General features: G+C 38.0%; 6 protein-coding genes, 1 long non-coding RNA gene and 1 pseudogene across 8 annotated transcripts in view; 6 read left to right on the top strand and 2 right to left on the bottom strand.

Annotated features, from left to right (window-relative positions):
• LOC131304493 (probable serine/threonine-protein kinase PIX13) overlaps positions 1–4090 on the top strand; it is a 71690-nt gene extending 67600 nt beyond the window's left edge. Inside the window, exon 5 of the mRNA XM_058331738.1 lies at positions 3980–4090. The gene's annotated coding sequence lies outside the window, so the exon portion shown is untranslated. The remainder of the gene's footprint in view (positions 1–3979) is intronic.
• The window catches only part of LOC131304486 (probable serine/threonine-protein kinase PIX13), a 51126-nt gene that overhangs the window by 13399 nt on the left and 13891 nt on the right, over positions 1–23836 (top strand). The gene's annotated exons all lie outside the window — the stretch shown is intronic.
• LOC131304488 (probable serine/threonine-protein kinase PIX13) lies at positions 50–3894 on the top strand. Its single transcript, XM_058331734.1, has 5 exons — positions 50–295; positions 1762–1897; positions 2020–2162; positions 2916–3015; positions 3169–3894. The coding sequence occupies exons 1-5, from the start codon at positions 65–67 to the stop codon at positions 3519–3521; spliced, it is 963 nt and encodes a 320-aa protein (XP_058187717.1). The 5' UTR covers positions 50–64; the 3' UTR covers positions 3522–3894.
• Positions 4507–5260, bottom strand: LOC131304496 (receptor-like protein kinase ANXUR2). The gene has a single exon (XM_058331743.1). It carries the CDS (start codon positions 5227–5229, stop codon positions 4930–4932), a length of 300 nt encoding a protein of 99 aa, XP_058187726.1. The 5' UTR covers positions 5230–5260; the 3' UTR covers positions 4507–4929.
• On the top strand, positions 6182–8191 carry LOC131304491 (probable serine/threonine-protein kinase PIX13). Of its 2 annotated transcripts, XR_009192414.1 has the most exons (5): positions 6182–6502; positions 6629–6771; positions 7045–7168; positions 7296–7692; positions 7991–8191. XR_009192414.1 is itself a non-coding variant. In XM_058331737.1 (4 exons), exons 1-4 carry the CDS (start codon positions 6466–6468, stop codon positions 7631–7633), a joined length of 642 nt encoding a protein of 213 aa, XP_058187720.1. In that variant the 5' UTR covers positions 6182–6465; the 3' UTR covers positions 7634–7906. The 2 variants fall into 2 exon arrangements, 1 of the variants encoding a protein (XP_058187720.1); XM_058331737.1 differs by lacking the exon at positions 7991–8191 and having other exon boundaries at positions 7296–7906.
• On the top strand, positions 11221–11941 carry LOC131302785 (receptor-like protein kinase FERONIA; the record flags this gene model as incomplete). Its single annotated transcript, XM_058329583.1, has 1 exon — positions 11221–11941. A coding segment is annotated over one exon (618 nt), but the record flags the coding sequence as incomplete, so codon positions are not given.
• On the top strand, positions 12174–13596 carry LOC131304487 (putative receptor-like protein kinase At5g39000; annotated as a pseudogene).
• On the bottom strand, positions 19553–20273 carry LOC131304497 (uncharacterized). The gene is made up of 3 exons (XR_009192415.1): positions 20091–20273; positions 19855–19997; positions 19553–19594 (listed from the first exon to the last, which is right to left on the bottom strand). It is a non-coding gene; the product is annotated as an uncharacterized LOC131304497 (long non-coding RNA).

The following is a 23836-nucleotide window of genomic DNA, read 5'->3' as shown; positions in this document are numbered from 1 at the left end:
ATCTCCGACAGCCAACAGTGCTCCTTCTTCAAATGAAAGCATCTCTGCACGGGGTGACACTGATATGTCATATCTGGATGAGCGGATCTTAACCACCCCAAATTTAAGGATATTCAGTTTCTCAGAATTGAGGAAAGCTACCAAAAACTTCAGAGTTGATGTGGGAGAAGGACGTTTCGGGGCAGTTTACAGGGGAATGCTTCATAAGAATGTGGCATTAAACAACGGTAGTGGATTAAATATTGTGGTCAAGAAGTTGGACAATGAGAGGATTCACATATTTGAGGATTGGCAGGTAATTCAAGTAACAAAAATTTGTTGGTGAAATATTCATTGAAGTCTTAACCCCCTTTCTATTATTGTCTATACCTATTAGAGTTGTGCTTTATAGTTAATCACGTCGTGCAACAAACCTTATCTAAGCCTAGGATTTAATTCTCTTGTATGGCTGCATATTCTGTCTTTATAATTAGCTGACGTATAGAGTACTCCTTTAATCAAGTAATGGTTTCGAATACGAGTGTCATTGCTTTTCAAGATTTGTTTTCATCATCTGGGATTCTGATAATTGTTGCCTGATGTGGTAGCATTGGTTTTAGGTTTAGGTTGGGGGTTGTGGTGCGGCTGGTGCCTATTACTGTTTCTAGTCATGCTTTACTTTCTGTTTAGAGGGTTGGAATTATTACGGAATGACCTTTGTAGTGCAGAAACCAAAATAGCAACTGTGGGTAAGTTTTTGTTTCTTGCAAATTGAAATTAATTACCATTGTTTTAGCTGCCAAAAAAATGTGCAAAAGAGGACTCCATCTTCGTATGAAGGTTTAGGTTTGGTGGGGGAGGCAGGCTGAGGGTTCTTTGTTCAGAAATCTGTGTTATCTTGCAAACGTTAACAAAACTCCAATATATTTGCCCTGTTACTTCTTAATACAAGTTGATTTCTTCCCTGGATTTTGTTCTGGACATTCTTACACTGTGATAGTTGAGATGTGTTAACTACGTCTTATACCTTTAATATTATTTCTTTGCTCTCCATGTACAAGATAATAGTAAGGATTTTCTAGACAGTGCAATGATGGAATGTTAAGATCTATAATTAACAAGAAGAAGTGCTTGTAGGGGATTTAGCATCAAATTAATGAGCAAGTTTTTTGACTTTCTCATACGGCATCACACTTCAAATGCTACTTTTGATTTCAGATTGTAAAGACAAAGGTTTTCCCAATCCTTCGCTTTCCTTTACATTGGGAGAAAGTAACAAAATAGTTGCAAAGAAAACAATACATATAGAATTATTAATTGAGAACCTCTAAAATCAAGTTTAATTGAGTTAAGTTGTTGAGAGTGGTATGATGTGTTTTTCAGTTGCCTGGTTCTGTTAAGGTTTAACTGATTTAATTAGCTGTTTAGTGGCATCTAGAAACAAGTCAAAGGATATCAGTGCTATTTTTTATCTTGTAAATTTTACTTTTGGATTAATAGACCATGTAATTATTTTTCTCTGTTTAAAGCCTATAAAATGTTGGTGATACTATGTTTCTCTCTCATATTTGGGATCGCTAGACGCTTCAACATTTTATTTTCAAATACTTCAGTTCTTTTGAGAGGTTGTCATTTGTATTTTGTTTTTGGCGGTGCCTTTAAAACCTTGATTGTACTCTATTTCTCTGTCATATTCGCGATTAAGAGTTGTTTCACAAAGAAATATTCATCTTATTGCTGTCGGCTCATTTGTTTGTTTGTTTGATATTTGTATTCTTGCAGTCTGAGGTTAGATTCTTAGGAAGGCTTTCTCATTCTAACCTTGTCAAGGTATTGGGATACTGTTGGGAAGATGACGAGCTACTCGTCGTCTATGAATTCATGCCAAGAGGAAGCTTGGAGACCCACCTTTTTGGATGTAAGAGCGAATAGAAGTAATTTATGATATAATTGCTGCAAGATGTGCAAGCATTAATGCACACTGATCATGTTGTCTTCTATAAATCAACAAAATTCATTTTGTGGTTTGGTTGTATGCAGGCGGCTCTGCTGTTGAGCCATTGCCATGGGACATTCGGCTTAAGATACTAATAGGAGCAGCTCGAGGCCTGGCATTTTTGCAAACATTAAAAAGACTAGATATTTGCAGAGGATTCATGGCATCAAATATATTGCTTGATGGGGTAAGTTTCCAGCAACCAATTAATTAGGCCCTGGTGACCTGACAAGGATGATTCACTTAGGGTTTCCAGAACCACACCGTCTCTCTTACCATGGTTGCCTATAATTTTTCTCTCCACTTTTTATTCCCGTCTATCTATCTATCTATCAGTCATTCCCCCAAAAACCTCCCTCAAAACCTATACCAAACAACCCCATTGAAATTTCTGTAATGGTGACAGTAGTATATTCTTCTTCTATCATACTGGATGAGTATATTACAGGTCAGTTTCATTAGTGTGATGCCTAGCTTCTCGGAGTGCTTCTTAGACTTCATTTCATCTTTGTTTATTTGCTGCATAAACTCAGCATGTTTTACTGTTCCAAAATTTCTGAGAGGTTGTTATGGAGCAACCACAAAACAGCCCTAAACTCTTCCTCTTTCGTTCAAAGAACCTTTACTTTCTGTTAACGATATATACAAAGAAGTCCTCCGCCAAATCCTACATCAAGGACTGTGATTCTATTTGAGGGTCGAACATCATAATTATCACTTTATTATTTAAAGGCATCAACTTTATAATTGCATTCATTCAGTCATTTATCTTCCTCCACTCCACTCCCCTCTTGCACGGAATTCTTTTTCCTGGCCACATTGTGTTGATAACAAAAACAGTGAACCAGTAACAAAAAGCTTTCCATCTTTTAGATGATTTTAGGGAGGGAAGGCATGATAATTAAAACCTTAGTCTGACATACGTAATTCCATTTGGCAGTTGTTCAATTCCAAGATCTCGGATTTCTCTTATGCGGAGTTGGATTCCCAAAAATGTTCTGTCCTTGATGAGTATAACTATGAACGCTATTTGGCCTCAGGTAATCCCTGAACCTTTTCAAGCTTCAGGCTATTAATCACACTTTCTTAAAATTATCAAAATCGACCATTCAATTATTGCACCCTTCAAAGTGATATGAACTAAGCCCACCGAATTGATGTGTCACCATGTTATCGTCATGCTTGTTCAACAGATGATCAGTTGCGTGTGAAGAACGACGATGTGTATTGTTTTGGCGTTGTATTGGTTGAGATGCTTACCGGGTCTCGTGCATCGAGGCGTATTTGGACAAGTGGTTCGGTAGGCTTGGTCGAGTCCTATTTAGCTGATAGAAGAAAGTTGACAATCATAATGGACTCCAGGTTGAAAGGGAAATATCCTCCAGAAGCTGCACTAGGAATAGCTCATCTGGCTCTAAATTGTCTCGGAGCGTATTCCAAAACAAGGCCATCGATGAAAGAAGTTTTGAAGACACTGGAACGTATCAATGCAAGCAATGAAAACCCTTGGGAGCCTCAAATTAACTCTGCTGGCCATACTACGTAGCGTCGTGGACAGCAGCCTTTGATCTCCACTTCACCCTAGGCAAGGCAGAATGTATTGGTCTTATCAACACCAGGTCTCCAAGTAACGAGCATGGTAACTTCATATGCAACTTCCCACGGAGAGAGTTCGAACTCTTATGCTGATTGTTAAATATGTCAAACAGTTCCCATTCCGTTCTGTCATTAAATCTCTTGAGAAAATTGTCATAATGTTCTGTTCTACTTAATGAGTTGTATATAATAGATGCAGCGCTACAGGCATACGAAAAAGACTGTGTAATGGTTACATTTGTTGTTTTAGAAATATGAGGTAGTATAGTTTGAGGTGACTGATAATCATGTTCAGATTGTCTAAGGGGATTGTTCGGCTAATCGAGGTTAATTCTCTCTCACACACACACACAGTTATCTGTATTGATCATTCACAAATGCACGCTGCTAGAAAATTATGCTTAACAGCTAGAATCTCCTTCGATTTGTTTAATTTGTTTTTGTTCAGTTCTCCTAGATTTCGGTTTTGATGATACGGAATGTAGTCGTGAGGTGTTTTTCTGTTCACAATCGTATGAGAATCTATTTATTGATTATTGCTGAGAATATTGCTTCTGAACATGATAGAATCTATTTAATGTAGTTTGTTTAATTTTGGGGGGTTAGTTAATTCAGCAAGAACCGATCCAAACCAAAGGCGGGGGACCTAGAGTAGCCTTGGAAATCTATACAAGCCCAGCACATAATTCTACCCATACCGATTTGGTGGCAACGCTACCGTGCTGGGTTAGCTGAAAAATAATCCTAGTCTACCAACTTGTGGAATTCATCCCACCAGAACATTCACCACTGACCATGTCAACATTCGCAGTACCATCGGATAACGTGTTTCTGTGAGAACAAGGGACAGCAAGGACGTATCGAAGGGCAGATGAGCCCGAACAAGCGCTCTACTCACGTTTCCACTTCTAATTGGAATTATAGTATTTTTTTTTTCAGAAATTTGAAAATTACATCGGTTCGCCTGCCCAACATTGTTTTGAACAATCCAACACTCACCCAACCAAGAGCTTTTCATAAAATAATGTTAATTTTAGTACTTTGGTTTTTTGAACTACTATAGTGTATTTACAATGACCAGAGATGCGCAAAATGGTATGCAAATATAATTATAGATTGCCGTATTTGAGTAATTGAATAGGTCGTTGACCCAAGATATATATGACAATCTCTTTGATAGTATTTTTCTTATCTGTATTGACAAAAGTAAAAATTAATATTGCCTTTTATATGTTACGAACTTACGATGTTTTTTTAACTTTTGCCCACCCAACCTTCAAATCCTGCGCCCATCCTTTGAGGGGCAGCCTAAACATTTCGCCAATTGTCTTGCAGCTGCAATGCAGACCTGAGGCTGCTCAGTATATCATCCATGGGAGGACGTTCAATCCCCACATCACGCACACATTTTTCTGCAACGTGACATACTCCTTCAGACATTCTGGTGCTATCTTGTCGGTTAGATTTGGATCAATGATCTGATCAACAGTGCACCTTTCAATGTTAGTCTTGAACCAACGGACTAAATTAACCTGATCCTCATCCCGTGTCATAATCATAGGTTTCCTACCACAGAGGACTTCCAGTAAGATGACACCAAATGAGTACACATCAGATTTTTCCGTTAACTTTGCACTCGCGAGGTACTCTGGATCCATATATCCCGCATTGTCCGCCACAAACGTATTGGAGTTGATTTTGCAACCATTGAGAGGACTTCAATTCCCATTTAAATTGGTCACTACATAGGCATACGGAGAAAAAGAGAAACTCTCTGTCAATCTGCACTCTGCAGGGTGTAGTTTCAGAGGGATATCTTTGTTTAGAAACTTCAATGCATTGTTTATTTAACAAAATCCTGTGTCATTGACACAATCGCTACTAAAGTAGTTAAGTTGCTGTATTCTTTGTCCTCTAGCTTCTTTCTTGCTTGTTTATATCTCTTTCGTAGATCTTCTCTGTGGTGCACAATCTTATTTGTTTGTGATAACTATGACTTAAAACTGTATTATTCCTTGCCGTGTGTTTGTGATAACTATGACTTGAACTCTTCTTTGTGTGTTTCGTGTACATGAGTATAGTCTTAAGGATTGTCTAGATGTCCACTTACAGATTGTTGTTGGGTTGATCTTTCTAGATGACAACAATAAGAGCAATCAGGCTATTTGATTCCATTGTCACTTGTTACTAGCTAGTTTTCTATGTTTGTATAGCAACAATATCTAGCTCATTTGGGAATGTTTCCAAATGCAAGAAACTGCAGTGGGAGTTTTCGACAGTGACAATGAATGTTAGAGTTGAATTTTCCATTGTTTGCAAAAGACCCAGAGAACATAATGAAAAGTACTTGTTCAGTCCTGGAAGTGAGATGGTAAAAGAAGTTATAACCAAGTAGTACTTGACTCTCATGTAACATCAAAAGGAAAAGAATGTACAGGTAAAAACAAGTATGAACCATGAACATATAATCCAAATGAATATACAGGTTATCAAATGAGAGCTATAATGATGCAATTTTCAGGATGCCCAGTTCTGTTCTGCGTTAGCTCGTCTTACATTGTATTTTGTTACTTGAGAATATATTCAGGATTTCCTGTGCAATGGCAGAAAACTTATGATGTGAAACCGTTGATTGTACTTGTGAGTTAAATGGAAGTTGGTATTCAATTTACTTTATTTTGTGTTCATCATGAAGTTCTGATATTTCTGTCTCATGTTCGGATCACCAGTTGTTTCATCTATTTATTTTTAGTACTTCAAATTCTTCTGAATCCTGACTGTTTGTTCAATTGCAGTCGGAGCTTAACTTCTTAGGAAGTTTTTCTCATCCTAACCTTGTTAAGCTATTAGGATACTGTTGGGTAGAGAATGAGCTACTCCTTGCCTATGAATTCATGCCAAAGGGCAGCTTGGAGAACCACCTTTTTGGAAGTAAGAGCTAACAGACTTAGCTTGTGTTAAATGCAACCATTAGCAGTGAGCAAACTGATTTTGTCTCAGACAAATCAACCATATGTCATTTGGCTTGCTAGACAGTTCATGGGTTGGCTTGTGCAGGGGACTCTGATGTTCAGCCACTTCCATGGGACATTCGGCTTAATATACTAGTAGGAGCAGCTCGAGGGCTGGAATTTTTGCACTCATCGGAAAAACAAGTAATTTACAAAGATTTCAAGATGTCAAACATATTGCTAGATGAGGTAAGTTTCCTGCAATCAATGAATTAGATCTGGGTGACAACAAAAGAAATGCTAATGTGTCTTTGAGTAGAACATCATACTTCTATTGTTCAGAGGCAGCAACTTTTGAATTTCACACATTTTAGTTGTTTACCTACTCTCACCACGCTCTTGGTTGAAACAAATCTTCCCACGATGCTATTTTAATGAAAAAGTTTGCATTAAATAATGGTTTTAGGAAGGCAATGCCTCATGACTTAAACTTGGTTTCACATACATATTTCTTTTTGGCAGTCCTACAATGCCAAGATGTCAGACTTCGGTTTGGACAAATTGGGTTCCTCAGGTAGTGAAACACATGTGTCAATGAAGGTTATAGAAACGTATGGCTACACTGCTCCGGAGTATATTGCCACAGGTAATCCCTGAAGGCTGAACTATTACCACAATCATGAATATTCCAAACTTTGCACGCTTCAAAGCCACTTGGACAAATGCCACCTTATCGATGTGTTACAGTATTTGACATTATTATTGTTAAACAGGGCACTTGACCATGAAGAGCGATGTGTATGGTTTTGGTGTTGTATTGGTTGAGATGCTTACAGGCTTATGCGTCCTTGATACAAACCTTTCAAGTGCAAAACATAATCTGGTTGACTGGGTCAAACCATATTTGCCCCAAAAAAGAAAGTTGATAAACATAATGGACTCCAGATTGGAAGGGAAGTATCCTTCAAAAGCTGCTTTCCAAATAGCTCAGGTTGCTCTAAAATGTCTTGGACGCGAACCAAAAACTAGGCCATCAATGACAGCAATTGTGGAGATGCTGGAACGTATAGCTGCAAGCAACGAAAAACCCATGGATCCTGTGCATCATTGACCTCCACTTCCCCCCAGGGAAGACGCAATTCAGTCCTATCAACTAGCTCAATGAGCATGGTAACTTCAATATGCTGCTTCCCCTGAAGAGCGATGTTTCCATATAAAGTTGGTTGTTTCTAATTATATTAAACTCTCTTTTTTTCTTCTACCTTGTCACCTCCTGAAAATTGTAATTGGTTTGGTCGTTCTAGTGGTGATTTGTATGTTAGCAATCAAAATGCAACTATTGATGCTAGTCTATTGACTTTTGCTTGATAATATTTTAAACATAGCTCTACAATTTATTCAGCTATGGTCTTGAACTGTCATTATAATACCTTGTCACCTCCTGACTTTTTTGTATTCATTTTTTCAGGAACTTTGCCTACCCAAGATTGTCAACCATTCCTTACTACATACTCCATATTTCTTTACGTTTGAAAACTTGCAAATATTGTGGATTTTCGGCTTGAACCCTTTTCTGTTTTTCAATTGTTATAAACTCATGTAAATTAAAATGCTTTGGTATGTGGTTACGATGAAACAGGGTTTATATATTTGTAGTTTTGGAAAATGATGTTTTGGCTTAATGAGAGGCCTTAGGAGTATTATAATTCTCGCTTGGTTGGGTCGTGACAGCATTGTTCGGTAACTGCCATTAAATCAAATTAAACTCCCAACAAATCTTAGCACAGCTAAGCTCAGCTACCTACAAGAAATTTACATGGGTCAAAACAAATGAGGACCATAGCTTTTCAGCAATGTCGAATTTGCAGCATGAAAATTTTAAACGCAAACAATATAGATGAAAGAACGCAAGGCAAGCAAGAAACAATCACACAAGAACACAAACGGATCCCATTTGAAAAGGGTTTACGTAGTTTGATACACAAGCTATGTATGTACTTCACGAGAGGAAAGGACAATCAATCCAGTATAATCAATAAAAATTACAAGCTCCAATCTCCTCGCAATTGTATCTCTCTGTCTCTCTAAGTTTTTCTCCCAAAAAAAAAATCGAGCACAGCCTCGAGTTCCGATCGAATGAGATTTATAGAACATTGGGATTGTTGCTCGCGGCATCGACCATCCGGGCCGTCCGGCCGACATTTACAGAATCATCCCCCTTCGTTGATTGAAGGCACACACTCTCAATCTTGGATTTGCGTGCAGTTCAAAAAACAAGAATAAGCTTTAAGCTCTTGCACATTTAATTACTATTATTTTTTAAAAAGTAAAAAAAAATGTTTTTACGAGTAATTATTCCATGTCATTGGGACACCACGTGAGTGCCTCAAGCTCTTCTCTACTACAAATTTGCGTGAATTTTACGCACTTTGTGATGGGGACCACCCAAATATCTAACAAAGGATGAGTTTGGTGTACCACTTGGCATTACTGGGGGCATTGGCTTATTTTTCTGTCTTTTTTTTTATACTTCGGAATGGAGTAGTGTTTGTACCACAATTAAGATTTCTATTTTTACCCGTCGATTAGGTGACACGTGGCGGGGGTAAATATGAGCAAATGTGAGGATATAATGGACTTAACGTAATGATTCAGCGTGAAAGTGAATTGATGGTGAAACTATAAAAAGTCTTGTCCATCGATTAGCCTCCACGTGGCATATTCCTGTGGCATTTTGGACCGTCGATCGGGTGACAGATGTCAAATGGACGTGGATCCCATGTTTCCACGATTGAAGAGGATGGAAACCGCAATTAGTAGGGCAACTTTCTCAACGTGGGCATGATCGGCAGTTAGAGAAAGTTCTTAATCAGAATTCGAGGGAAAGTTCAACTGCCACTTTGGAGGGAAGTTTTGAATTCAAATGTAATGTGAGGAGGCCTATTTAAGTACAAGTTAATAGCAGTTTCAGGGACACACAAACAACGCCAATCAGGCCTTTATCTTTTCTTTTCTAGGAGTAGAATTAACTTGTAATTGTTCACTCAATCATCTCGATTGGTTGTTCTTCTACCTTGAGGGTTAATAAAGTCCATTTTGTTAATCTTCTTCCATACTTCATCCACTTCATTGTTTGTTTCCAAAGAAGTCCTGAAATACGGCAAGGAACCAAACTCCACTTTTCACATCCACATTCCAGCAAGCTTACGATACAGTTTCCCGTCGATTCTCCGTCGATTGGAAAGAAAACAAGAATTTTTGGTAACAAGTAGTAATAAGTATTTTTCTTTGATCCTGTACCTGTAGCAAACACACACACACACCCTTACATGTAAAGGTATACATTGTTGTAATTCGGTGGAATCACACCACCGTCAAAGGAAGAGATGAAGATAGAGGAGGAGAGAGAACCTGGATTTCGACCAAGGGGTTCAGATTTTTTTTTGAAGGACAAATCACAAATGGCAGCCTCAAGAGCATCTCCGATGCATACTCTATATCTCCAAATCTCTCTCCATTCCTCCATTTTGGAGAAATTAATCAATCCAACACATCCTCTATATTTGCCTCCATTTTGGAGGATTGGTTTTGATCTTCCATATTTGGAGGGTCAAAAATTTATGGAGGAATAGAGACAAAAATGAAGTATATTAGATTGGAGAGGCTGAATTTGGTCATCAACTTCAAATCTCTCCTCTCTTTTTTTTTTCCCTTTTTTTTTCCAATTGAATGAAGGAATAGAGATGTATAAATTGGAGTTAATAGGAATAATAAAATTTTTAAAAAATACTTTTTTAACATAAAATTATATTTTAATCCTCCAAGATGAAGGAATGAAGATCGTTGGATTGGAGATGCTCCAAGAGAACCACAACAGGTTTGTTTTACGAATTTTTTTATGGACTAACTCATTTAAGATGTCTTTATTGTACAGATGTATCAAAGATGAGTTTAATTGTTTGAACTAAAACTAGGGCCGGCCCAGCCCTCATATTTTTAGAGGCCGAAAATGCAAAATTGTTACTGTCCAGATTTAATAGTCTCTTGTTCAATTCTAACCGAATAAAAAATAATTTATATTTTTAAATTGATAATAAATTTTATATCAAACATGGATCTTGTTTGATAAATCTCAATTAGTTCTATAAGATAATGTTTCCAAAATTACAAAAAATATTGTAAGTTACAAGATATAATCAATTGAAAAATGACACAAATTTCCAAAAAAAACTATTAAATCCGGACGAAAATAGTATTACGAAATAAGATAAAATTTAGTTTGTTAACAATACAATGATGACATATCGCATTGTAACCAAAAAATGATACTCAGATATGATCATTAGTGCGACCCACATCTATGACCAAGTCAAATTGAATGTTAAATATTAACGTCCAGTCTCGTCCACTCATTTTATTAAATCATGTACCAAGAAATATCCCTGTGTTGACTGTCAATTAACGAGAAGTCCAAGTCTTTGTCCACCCCTCCGCAATTTCCGCACTTTTTTCATAATCTCTTCCTCACTTTGATCATTTCCAAAACCTCCCATTGGCTCCATCTCAGCACCCTACAAAAAAAAAATATGCATTTCAATGTCCTCTCAATTACCATCCCTCTCTGCTTGATACTCAATCAAATTCTTTTTTCTGTTGCCACCACCAAATCATCTGTTCTTTATCACCCAATTGACAACATCGCCGTCAACTGCGACCACCAAATCATCTGTTCTTTATCACCCAATTGACAACATCGCCGTCAACTGCGGCTCCTCCGGCAACTCTACTGCAGTAGATGGCTGGCAATGGACCGGAGATATCGGTTCGAGTTACACCCCTTTATTACGTAGTAACGAAGGAAAATTGATTAGCTCAAAAGCCACTAGCCCACCACTTTCTCCTGATCCAGTGCCTTACACGTTGGCCCGGCTCTCCCGTTGGCCTTTCACATATGCATTCCGAGTCTCCCCGGGCCAAAAGTTCATCCGCCTATATTTCTATCCAGCTACATACCGGGGTGGTTTTAAACGGTCTAAGGCCTTTTTTACTGTAAAAGCTGGTCCATATACCCTTCTTAGCAACTTTAGTGCTTCCCTTACAGCTGATGCTTCAGGCTTGGACTCTCTTGTTAAAGAGTATTGTGTGAATGTGGAAGAAAATCAGCCACTGATCATAAGGTTCTCTCCATCATTTGGTGGTTCTTCTGATGAGGAATATGCTTTTGTCAATGGGATCGAAATCGTCTCGATGCCGGCTGGACTTTATCATACACAAGAGGGTGATGCAGGTGCACATGTTGTCGGCCAGAATTTTTGACTCCCAATTGATAAAAGCATTGCACTCGAGATGGTGCATCAGTTAAATGTTGGTGGAACATCCATCTCATCCATAGAAGATACAGGTTTGTTTCGTGATTGGTCTCAGGACTTAAATTCTTTGATGTAAACATCATATGTCCAGCTAGTTACCACCACCCTTCGCATCAAATACACAAGTATACCATCATACACTGCTCCTCAGAAAGTTTATCAAACATCATGGTCAATGTTTACGGACAGGCAAGGGAACGATACCTTTAATTTTATGTGGAAGTTTCCTATCGATTTGGGATTCAAGTACCTGCTCAGGTTACATTTCTGTGCATTTGAATACGAGAGAGAACAGAGTGACCATACAAAATTCAGTATCTTTGTCAATGAACATGTGGCGGACGCGAAAGCTGACGTTATCAAATGGAGCGGTGAAATAGGGTTGCGGTGTATAGGGACTATGTGGTGATGATGGAAGGAGATAGAATGGAGGGAAAACACAATCTGCTCATAATATACTTCCCACACAACATTGAATGGATTGAACACATTGATGTAATACTACGGGGGTTGGAGGTATTCAAGCTGAGCAACCCCGACAAAAATCTTGCTGGGGTGAACTCGATGCCCTTGGCATGTGCTTTGATATCTAGTAACGCAACTCCCCGAAGGTTTGTCTATGCTTCAACTGGAAATACCATTGCAACTGTTTTAGTAATTTTAATCTCCGTTCTGAATATACTTGTTTACAAATTACATGTTTGGGTTGAGAAAGTTGGCGAAAAGAGCATCTCACCATTACTGTTGGAAGGGGTGTGTCATCGCTTCTCATTTTCTGAGGTCCTCTCAATGACCAACAACTTTGATGATGAATTAGTCATTGGAGGTGGTGGATTTGGTAATGTCTATAAAGGGTTCATTGATGATGGAACAACTATTGTTGCCATAAAGAGGTTGAAATCTAAGTCTAACCAAGGCGCAAATGAGTTTCGGACAGAGATTGATATGCTTTCTAACCTTCAGCACACGCATCTCGTGAGTCTTATAGACTATTGTGATGAACAGTAGGAGATGATCCTTGTTTACGAGTACATGGAGCATGGTACATTTGCCGATCATCTTTATAAGCATTGTAATGTTGGTAATGGAACTTTTTGTCATCTGTCATGGGAGCAAAGGATGAAAATTTGCATTGGCGTTGCTCGTGGACTGGATTACCTCCATAGAGGTACTCGACGTGGTATCATACACTGCGATGTTAAGGCGACAAATATTCTTTTGGACAAGGATTGGGTAGCTAAGATTTCAGATTTTGAGTTGTGCAAAAAGGGCACTACAAGCCATTCACACACTCATGTTAGCAGTGATGTTAAAGGAACGTTTGGTTACTTGGATCCAGAATATTTCTTAACCCGTAGACTAACTAAAAAATCAAATGTCTATGCATTTGGTGTCGTGTTGTTAGAAGTGCTATGTGAGAGGCCAGCAGTGGATACGAGGCTAGAGGAGGAGCAACGCAGTCTAGCTCTATGAGCTCAACAATGTATCAAAGAGGAAAAACTCGATCAACTCATTAACCAAAGTTTGCGGGACCAAATCTCGCCCAAGTGTCTGCAAGTGTTTTGTGATGTTGCTAATAAATGCTTGCTTAGTCGTCCAAGTGGACGGCCTAAAATGACTGATGTGGTGGCAAGCCTCGAGTGCATGTTGGCTGACATTCTTCTACAAGATATTACTGCCTCCCCATCCACTCTGGTGTGGTATAATGAGATTTGGTAACCAAACGTTCCTTTAACATCAGTGCTAACATGAGTGTATGAATGGCTTGTAGTGCCCTCTTTGCACAACCCAAAATCTGAAATCTTGGCTACCCAATCCTTGTCCAAAAGAATATTTGTCGTCTTAACATCGCGGTGTATGATGCCGCCTCCCCATCCATTCTTCTACATTCTTCAATGCTGGTTTGTGGGATGCGGGTCCACATGATGATTTGGTAGAGCTTTTGCATTTGGTGTTGGTGTGTATATGGCGGAAAGTCTTTTTGTAAGGCCTACAATGAGGCAAGTTGTTTGACGGCTAGAGGAACTTCAACCCCTGTCATGTTAGGCAAGTGATGAGGCTTAATTCAATTAACAGAGTACGTAGAGGGTAAAAGCTCAATTGTAAGTTTCCTTTGTACTCTCAAGACAAAAAGAAGTGCTCTTCATTATTCTGGAGAAGTTATTGTCTTCTCAGGATATCACATGGTGGTGTACTTGCTCAAAAGCAAGGGGCTGTGTGCCTACCTTGTTGGGAGAAAAGGGAACTAGGTGGGCACAGCCGCACATGGCCGCGTACTATTGCAGTGGTGCAGGGGCATGTTGTTTTCCGGAAGACCTAGTTAATTACTCCTATCCTAACTTGTGCTACCCGTAGATTTAGTAATGAATTGAAGTTACCTCCATGTGAAATGTATTATAGCTTTGGTCCCAATTTTTCAATATCACATCGCTGGTTAAGGGGCTTTTCTTACGAGTCTGTGGAAAAATGCAGGTATTTAACTTGCACATTGTTAAATCAATGATGGCGATCTCTTTCGCTGAATCTGTTTGTTATAACTCGTAGGTAATGTGTTGTATCGTATGCAAATTGTTGATGAAAAATTTCAAGGGCTATATATGTTTGATCCCTTGGAAGAATAACCTCGTGTATTTCGTATTCTGCTAGAAGCTGTGACTGTAGTTGAAGAACATTGTCATGAAATGTTCTATATATTTTGAATTGGCTGCATGACCATACTCCGAAATGCTACAAATTGTGCTAAACTGAGTCTTTGGTAGTGCTAGTACATTTGAAGTTATTGAATTGTAGAGTCTTAAGATAAATAATGATGTTCCTATTTCATTTTTCTTTCATCTTGGCCTTGAGTATCCTTATGGGATTGTAGTGGAGACCACAACTGTTCTGTACGTCATACAGCTACCTTTTGGTGGGTTGCCTTTTTGCGCCAGGAGGCTCAATTTGGATGACAGGAATCTTGAGAAGGAATGAGAACGTGACACTAGACTTCCATGATTCTAACGTTTGGAAGGAATAGAAATAGGAATATGATGTCACACTCTCAGGATTCTCATGTTTTGGAGAAACACGAATAGGATTGTGATTTCTGACGACACATTTGACCAGGAATCACATTACCAGATTGAGTGAGAATCTGATCCTTCCCTTATTCTATGGGAATCTTAGATTCCTAGCTCAATTAATAAAAAAAAGGAAATATTGACTTTGATAAATTTCCAAAATATTTGATTTCTGCATAAGATTACTGAACTAATCTAAACACTAGAATGAAATTACTTCAGGTATTGTATTCCTAGGAATTTCATTCCTAATAATCATATTTCTATTTCCGCTCAATAAAATTTCTAGGTAGTAATCACATTCCTATTCCTAATAAGTGATATGAATGGAACAGGAAAGAGGCGGGCAACCTTGGGGATTTCGAAGGGATTGGATCAATCTAGAATTCCCAAGTTTGGTGGTGTCTAATGCAAGGTAGTTGGGAAGAACACAGTGGAAATTAATGGTCTGGCTCCCAAATTATTTCAGAGAGAGAGAGAGACTGTTACGTTGGAGATGTGTTTTGAGTTGAATTGGTACGCACCTAACCGAGTCACATTAACGCGAGAATACGCGCACAAACCCTGCGATGGCCAGTACTGGGTGAGTAGCGGGAAAATTGGGAAAGGTTTTGGATCTTGCTGTACCTAAAAATACTGGATGGTCAATAATGGGTGAGTAATGGGTTGTACCTTTCATACTAATTTTTTATTTTTTTAGGAGGGTTGTGCGTTAGGTAGCTGACAACCAGCACGTAAAAAGCCCGTCAAATCTCTATGACATGAATCCAAATATGATAACGATCTGCAACAACTATAGAGGTATTAAATTGATGAGTCATACGATGAAATTGTGGAAAAGAGTTATTGAACATCGCTTGAGGATGGTGACTACTGTGTCAGAGAAACAGTTTGGATTCATGCCTGGAAGATCAACCATGGAAGCTATCTACATATTAAGGAGAATGGTAAAAAAACATAGAGCATAGAAGAAGGATCTCCATATGGTTTTCATTGACTTAGAAAAGGCTTATGATAGAGTGCCTAGAGATATCATATGGTGGGTTCTAAAGAGACAGGGAATGACCAAAGGGTATATCGAGGTGATTAGAGACATGTATGAAGGTGCCGTCACTACCATTCGATCACCAGTAGGGGAAACAAGTGAATTCCCAATCACTGTAGGATTGCATCAAGGGTCAGCCTTGAGCCCGTACCTTTTTGCCTTAGTTATGGATGAATTAACTAGACAATTTTAGGAGGATAGCTTGTGGTGTATAATGTTTGCAGATGACATTGTCCTTGTAGATGAAACTGCTAGAGGTGTGAATACGAAACTAGAAATTTGGAGGGAAGCATTAGAGTCAAAGGGTTTTCGAATAAGTAGGAGTAAAACTGAGTATATGGTATACAAGTTTAGTGGTACAAGCAGTGCGCATGAAGAAAGAGTGAGGATCCAAGACCAAGAGATACCTAAGAGTGATCATTTTAGGTACTTAGGCTCAATCATTAGTAGAGATGGAGAGATTACCGATGATGTGACCCATAGGATCCAAGTGGGGTGGCTCAAGTAGAGGAGCGCTACTGGTGTACTGTGTGACAAGAGGGAACCCATAAAATTGAAGGGAAAATTCTATGGAACTGCCATCAGACCAGCGATGCTTTACGGGACAGAATGTTGGCCTATTAAGAAACAACGGGTGAATAAGATGAGTGTAGCGGAAATGAGAATGTTGAGGTGAATGTGTGGTAAGACTAGAAGAGACAAGATTAGAAATGAAACGGTTTGTGAGATCGTAGGTGTAACACCCATAGAAGAAAAGTTGAGCGAAAATAGGCTAAGGTGATTTGGGCATGTCTACCGTAGACTAGAAGATGCAGAAGTTAAGAAAGCGGATAGAATAGCTTTGGGTAGCAATGCTACAGGGATGGGTAGACCTAAATTGACATTAGATGCTGTGGTGCACAACGATATGAGTATAGTAGGTTTGTGTGAACAAGTGGCCCTTGATAGAGCTCAATGAAAAAAAATGATTCATGTAGCCGACCCCAAGTGATTGAGACTTAAGGCTCGATTTGGTTTGGTTTGGAGGTAATTCCACTATTAATTAAAAACTCATTTTTTTTAATATATGAGCTTCATAATCATGACTAACAACTTTTTTGGTACATACTTTCATGTTGGTAGAATTTTTAAAATTTGTAAGCATGCATGCAAGTATACACAATTAATATATAGTTTTCAATGCGCAAATTTTGAAACTGTGCCTGTTTTGGACGACCCAAAATTCGAAATCTTAGCTTCTCAATTTTCGTCTAAGAGCATCGATCAACAACAGCTTGGCAATACAGGTTTTTTAGGTATTTTACATAGGGTAACCTCAAAAATCAAGGTTTAGTAGCCTAGCTATCGAGGTAGGTATTCTACATTTATCTACGGTAACACTCCAAAAGTACCGGACTGCAGCAAAGGTAAACATAGAGAAATACTACTTTCTCTCTCATACATCCCTCTCTTCTCTCTCCTCTAGCAAACCAAACCCAGTATATGATCTTCTCTCTCCTCCAAGAAACAATGAGACAAATTAATTGTTTAAAGATGAATAGGGGAAATAGCTAGTGTTGCTGAAGTTCCTAATGAAAAATGAATAGCTAAACTGAATATTTTTAGGTATTTTGGCTATTTTTCCTAAGCTGGTGTACATGCTCTAATAGAAAGTTTGTATAGTACCTTGCTAAGTGTTATGAAGGTAGTCCAGTCCGCAATCAACATTGACGCAAATAAGAAGCCTTTGCTTCCAAGTGAGAGGATGAGTATTAGTAGTATTTCCTTTTCGATGGATTTTGTACAGATGATCCGCGAGTGTCCCATTGGCCAACAGTGTTTGGAATCTTGTTTTTGTAAATCAATGGTCCAGAAAATACTCCCACTCTAAAGAGGACATACCGAGTTCATTGACCAACCCCGAAGCCTACTTGTTTGTGGTTAATGCCAATATGCTTTTCTTTATTAACAAAGCCTACTTTTCCGTAGTGCCTACAAGCGATGCACTTGAGTTTACACGATTCATTTTAAAAATTACATCAGAGTTGAAAAAAGAAAACATGAACATACAAAACGGAAGTAAATTTTTTAAAGCGTCTGATGTAACGTGTTTAGTTTAGGCATCTGGTATAGACTACAATGTTTTTGCTGCTTCTATATTTTCGATTTTCTGTTGCTACGAAACATTTTGATTTCCTTTTTTTCTTTCTCCTAGGTTGGAAAGATGACAGTTTGGGCCATAAATCATGTCTCTTTCTTTAGCTATTGTCTTGTGTTTTTCTCCTTCTTTGCTTTATACATTCTAAATTCTTTTCGTTTATTTCAGATTTGATAAAGGGATGGAAGTGCCTGTAAATCTTTTTTAGTCGATTTTTGAGAATTTTTGTAAAATTAAAGAGGGTGACACGTGTACTCCACGTGCTTAGTATACGTTATACATGTACTTTCAATTTGTAAACTCTACTTTTCCATATACATAATCTTGTAGACAGAGCTTGGTTACTATTTTCCTCTTGGTGAAACAGTTCGTGCTATCTGTTGGTTCTTTTTCAACTGAAACCAAACCATCTAAATTGGTGAAAAACTAAAAATCTTATGCATGTAATTAACCAGTAGTTTGGCAGTTGCCTAAGCATATCTGGTCAACGTAAATGAGACTAAATTTATTTGTTTATGTTTTTGGGAGGATCCTTAGAGCTTGAGGTACCCTATTAGGCTATTATGCAGCGTGCTCCTCTTTCTGCACTTTTCAAGAGTAAATAATCACTCTAGGAGATATAGAAATCTCTTATACATTCAATCCCTGTCTCACCCCCCCACTTGCGGTATTCGATCTTCTCACATGGCTCACATGGAAAAGAGAAATATTAACTATGTAGACAATGACTTTTTTTCATCATTTGACAGCACCATCAGGAGGGCCATACTCTTCTCAATCTCTCATTTCAGCTGTTCAAAATAACAAAAATAATGCAGTCCATCTGAATGTTTTTATTACTCCAAATAATATCCTCTTAGTGCAAGAATGAAGCCTTTGTATTGTCTTTTTGGTACACCTGTTGAGCTATGTTTAACACATTGTCAAGCACAAAACAAACTAGCATCAGCAGTGGCATTTTGATTTTGAACATCCCATCTATTACAGACATGTCATCGCGAGAACAATAAAACTACTTGCAATTGTCAAGTGGTGACAAGTTTGAAGGAAAAAAAGACTGTTTAATATAAGAAATAATCAGCTTCATATTCAAATGCCGCAGTTCATGGGAAGAAGTAAATCGAAGGTACCATGCTCATTGCGGGAGTTGATAGGACTGGATTCTCTCTTGCTTAGGGGGAAGTGGAGGTTGATGGCGTGAAGGAGCCATGGGTTTTTCATTGCTTGCATCTATACGTTCCAGTGTCTCCACAACTTCTTTCATTGATGGCCTGGTTTTTGGGTCAGGTTTAAGACATTGTAGAGAGTTGAGTTTTGTTCACCCTCCACTTAAGAGGGTGAACATTACCCTCCTTCCTATTGGTTGAAATGATGTGAACCCTACCACAAAGTGATGTCATGCTTACCAAAAAGTGTGTTGCATTTTTGCCAAACCGAAGTCCGACAACTTGGGATTGTAGGACTGCCAAAAATAAAAGTGCATGTCAGACCAAGTTTAAGTCATCGATGTGCATTGCCCTACCCTTGCCTTACATCAATGTAATGTGCTGGAAAATTTTGTTCCAAGCAAGAGCATGGTGAGAGTAGGTAAATGGCTGAATGAGTGAAATTTAAAAGTTGCATCTCAGAGAATGAACAAGAAAAATGTGATGTTCTATCCCAAAACAGTTACATTTCTTTCGTTGTCACCCGGATCTAGTTCATTGTTTGCAAGAAACTTACCTCATCTAGCAATATATTTGAGGTCTTGAAATCTCTGTAAATCACTGGAAGTTCAGATGTGTGCAAAAATTCCAGCCGTCAAGCTGCTCCTATTAGTATTTTAAGCCGAATGCCCCATGGAAGTGGCTGAACAGCAGAACCCCCTGCATAAGCCAACTCATGAGCTGTCTAGTAAGCCAAATGACATATGAACAGATTTGCATAAGGCGAAATCAGTTTGATCTGTCAAGTCTTACGTCAAAAAAGGTGGTTCTCCAAGCTGCCCTTTGGCATGAATTTGTAGACAAGGAGTAGCTCATTCTCTTCCCAACAGTATCCTAATAGCTTAACAAGGTTAGGATGAGAAAACCTTCCTAAGAAGTTAACCTCAGACTGCACAAATATTGAGCAAACAGACACCATTCAGAAGAATTTAAATATGAGAAGAAGGAATAGTAATACTAGGATTAGAATCGATTGAGTACGTTTAAATATCAAGCTCTGACAAGTGAAAATATATTTGACGCTAGTGACTTTTGACGCTAAACTAACAAATGCAGAAAAAAAATTAAATAAGGACAAAACAAAAAATCAAAAAAAAAAAACCATACTTTTTTTGGGAAACTATGTAAGCGTCGTTCAGTTGTTCAAATGCCAATTGGGCAAATTTTCGTAGCTATCCCTCTAGTTTTACGGTTGTCTCAATTTCGTCCATCTAGTTTCAATTGCTACCAAATAAACCTCGTAATTTGTTTTACGTTCTAAATTGGTAAAATCGTTAACACCATTAATTAAACTAACGGAAAAATATGATTAAAAATTCAGTACTTCAATTTTCAATCCGGTTGAACCAGTGCGAAAATCTTATTTTTTTAATCATTTTATCCTAGATAGTCGTAATGAATTTTTGGCTATAAGATTTTTCAACGAGCACCCGAAGACTCCTTATTTAGTGTTTCAAGGCTCTCTTAGGGTGCTCAGCCTTAGAGCCAAAAGTCCATTATGACCATTTAAGATAAAATGATCGAAAAAATAAATTCTTCACACCGGTTCAAATGGATTGAAAATTGGAACACTTATTTTTTCATACCGTTTACATATTAAAAATTATGGTTAAAAAATTAAGTGTTCCAATTTTTAATCTGTTTGAACCGGTGCAAAAATCTTATTTTTTTGATCATTTTATCTTAGATGGTCATAATGTATTTTTGGTTCTATGACCTTTCAATGAGCACCCTAAGAGAGCCCTAAAACTAAATAAGGAGTCTTCGGGTGCTCATTGAAAGACCTTAGAACCAAAAATTCATTACGACCGTTTAGGATAAAATGATCAAAAAAATAAGATCTCCGCACCGGTTTAACCGGATTGAAAATTAGAGCACTTAATTTTTTAATCATATTTTTCCGTTAGTTTCATTAATGATGTTAACAATTTTACTAATTTGAAATGTAAAACTAACTACAGGGTTTATTTGGTAGCAATTGAAACTAGAGGGACGAAATTGAGACAACCGTAAAACTAGAGAGACGACTATGAAAATTTGCCTTTGCCAATTTGATGGGAGTATTAATAACGGAAATTCTAATCGCAAGGAAGTTTTTTAGGGAACCTCGCAAACAAAAATGCAAATTCTAATCGCAAGGAATATTTGCAGAGAACCTCGCAAGGAAAAACGCGTTTGGGCCCATTTCGGGTCCCACAAAAATTTTTTAAATATTATTTTATGGGACCCTGTAAAAAATCAGTTCCAACGGACATCGGTAAATATTACTTTTGGATTCGTAGGGCGAAACTGGTCAATTCGCATATATGAATCCAAAAGTAATATTTACCGATGTCCGTTGAAGCTAATTTTTTATAGGGTCCCATAAAATAATATTCACAGATTTATGATAATATTCACAGATTTATGGATATTTTTTTAGATTTTTGTGGGACCCGAAATGGGTCCAAACACATTTTTCCTTGCGTAATTCCTTGCAAATCTTCCTTGCGAATAACAGGGCTCGAAAAAATTAATAAGGCAAGACAATGGTGCAACCCACTCTGATATTTATAAGGCATGACGACGACAATAAATTTATAACCACACACACTCACAATTGAGGTGGGCCACATATACACTCCCAATTGTAAGTGTGTATAAGTATTTGTGTGCATGTGTGCGGTTGTAACATTGTGGTTGTAGCATTGCTGTGACGACAATGGTGAAACAAACTCTGATATTATTCGGTAGCTTATGCAGATAGACAACTTGTATTGCTTTGTGTTCTCTTCTGAAAGTAAGATAGTGTAGTGGAGTAATTTGATTGGTTGCCGCAGAATTTCTAGTCGATCAGTTTTTCATACTTTCTTTATTGATCTTGCACTTTTTGATGTGTCGAATATTATAACAGATTTTTTTTTCTTCGGCAGAAGAGATTATTACATTATGTATCAAGTATAAAGTATATTACATAACCACGCCGCACACCGCCTTACCATAATGGTGTTCTTTCCCTCTCTGGGAAAACCCATTAAACTAGTCTCCAACCCAAGGGTTTGACCAATCCATGGAACATATATACATCACAACAAAAGAAAAGAAAATAAGGAGAAAATTACCTCTGATCGATAACCCAACAAAGACCACCTCGAAACTCCCAACAAAGACAACCTCGAAACTCTTCGGCGGTGGCTGCTGCTCTTAGAGCTCGTTCCAGAAACGAAATAAGAACTTATTTTTTGTGTAATAAGAAGGCTTGTTCCTGAAAATAAGAAAGCTGCTACTTATTTTGGAAGAATTTATATAGGTACTGACCGTTCGGGGAGGGAAATCATACCGGCAGCCGCGCCGGGCCGTCTCCGGCCACCGGACGGCCGATCCGAGCTGTTCAAAAATTCTAAAAAAAAAAACGAGGGGACCTGCGCAAGAATCAACGGCATCCGAGGTGTGTAGAGTGCTTGATCCGAGCACCCCTTTTCCGTGTAGGGTGCTTGATCCTATATACACGGAAAAGGGGCGCTCGGATCAAGCACCCTACACACCTCGGATGCCGTTGATTCCCACGAGGGCCCCCTCGTTTTTTTTTTTAGAATTTTTGGACGGCTCGGATCGGCCGTCCGGTGGCCGGATACGGTCCGGAGTGGCCGCCGGTACGATTTCCCTCCGCCGGCACCCATTATCATAGCAACAATCTTATTTTTTGTATAAGGCAACTTCAAACTCAAAAATTATGTGTTTACGTAAATAATTTTCCTACCACTATGGATCTTGTTTGATAGATCTCATTGAGATCTTTAATACGGTGCAAAAAAAATTGAACTTTTTTTTTTCATTTGCATTATTTTTGAGTTTGAAAATGTGAAAGAATTTTTTTATTTAAATTTTGTGGAATGACCCTTCTTATTTTTGAATGAGAAGTGGCAAAATAAGTACTTATTTTTCAAGAAGGTTTCCGGAACGGAGCCTAAATGATGCAGCGCAACCTTCTTTTACGAAATTAGTTGCAAGAAGAGATCACGAACTTGATTATGTTAAAGATTCTTTCTTTGAAACATAAACACAAATAAATATGAATTAGAGGAACTCCCTCTACAAACACACAATTATGAGAAAACTTCTCAAATTTTCATTAATCAATCATAAAACTAATTTGCCCTACGGCTTACATCTCAATTTATAGTAGAGCATTACTAAAATACTAAAAAGAAAATAAAATCAATCTTAATTCTTCTTGACCAAGCATCCAACAAAATCGGAATGATAGTTCAAAACAAATTAGGAAACTAAATACTCGTACTTCTTAGAACACTTATTCCTAAAATTGAAACTCCCTAAACTAAATTGAAAAACTAAATAATGCAGACACTTAATTCTATAATTGCAAGATTCCTAACAAAATTACTAAAATCAAAATAAGAAAAACTAGAAAAAGCTATTTATTAAATTATTTCAATTTCCATTCTGCATCACTAAACGTTTGAAAGACAATAGGCACTAGTCTAATATACCTATACTCC

Source organism: Rhododendron vialii, chromosome 10a, assembly GCF_030253575.1.
Source record: "Rhododendron vialii isolate Sample 1 chromosome 10a, ASM3025357v1".
Classification (NCBI taxonomy): domain Eukaryota; kingdom Viridiplantae; phylum Streptophyta; class Magnoliopsida; order Ericales; family Ericaceae; genus Rhododendron; species Rhododendron vialii.
The sequence above is the reverse complement of the archived record's forward strand: the minus strand, read 5'-3'. Positions and strand labels throughout refer to the sequence as shown.

What these genes read in the sequence shown, in the direction of transcription:
- LOC131304488 (XM_058331734.1), top strand. Translation starts at nt 65, where the DNA reads ATGTCATATCTGGATGAGCGGATCTTAACCACCCCAAATTTAAGGATA. An exon ending in ACATATTTGAGGATTGGCAG is followed by an intron (nt 296 to 1,761) that starts GTAATTCAAGTA and finishes GTATTCTTGCAG; the next exon opens with TCTGAGGTTAGATTCTTAGG. An exon ending in TGAACGCTATTTGGCCTCAG is followed by an intron (nt 3,016 to 3,168) that starts GTAATCCCTGAA and finishes CTTGTTCAACAG; the next exon opens with ATGATCAGTTGCGTGTGAAG.
- LOC131304496 (XM_058331743.1), bottom strand. Translation starts at nt 5,229, where the DNA reads ATGGATCCAGAGTACCTCGCGAGTGCAAAGTTAACGGAAAAATCTGAT.
- LOC131304491 (XM_058331737.1), top strand. Translation starts at nt 6,466, where the DNA reads ATGCCAAAGGGCAGCTTGGAGAACCACCTTTTTGGAA. An exon ending in CAAACATATTGCTAGATGAG is followed by an intron (nt 6,772 to 7,044) that starts GTAAGTTTCCTG and finishes TCTTTTTGGCAG; the next exon opens with TCCTACAATGCCAAGATGTC. An exon ending in TCCGGAGTATATTGCCACAG is followed by an intron (nt 7,169 to 7,295) that starts GTAATCCCTGAA and finishes ATTGTTAAACAG; the next exon opens with GGCACTTGACCATGAAGAGC.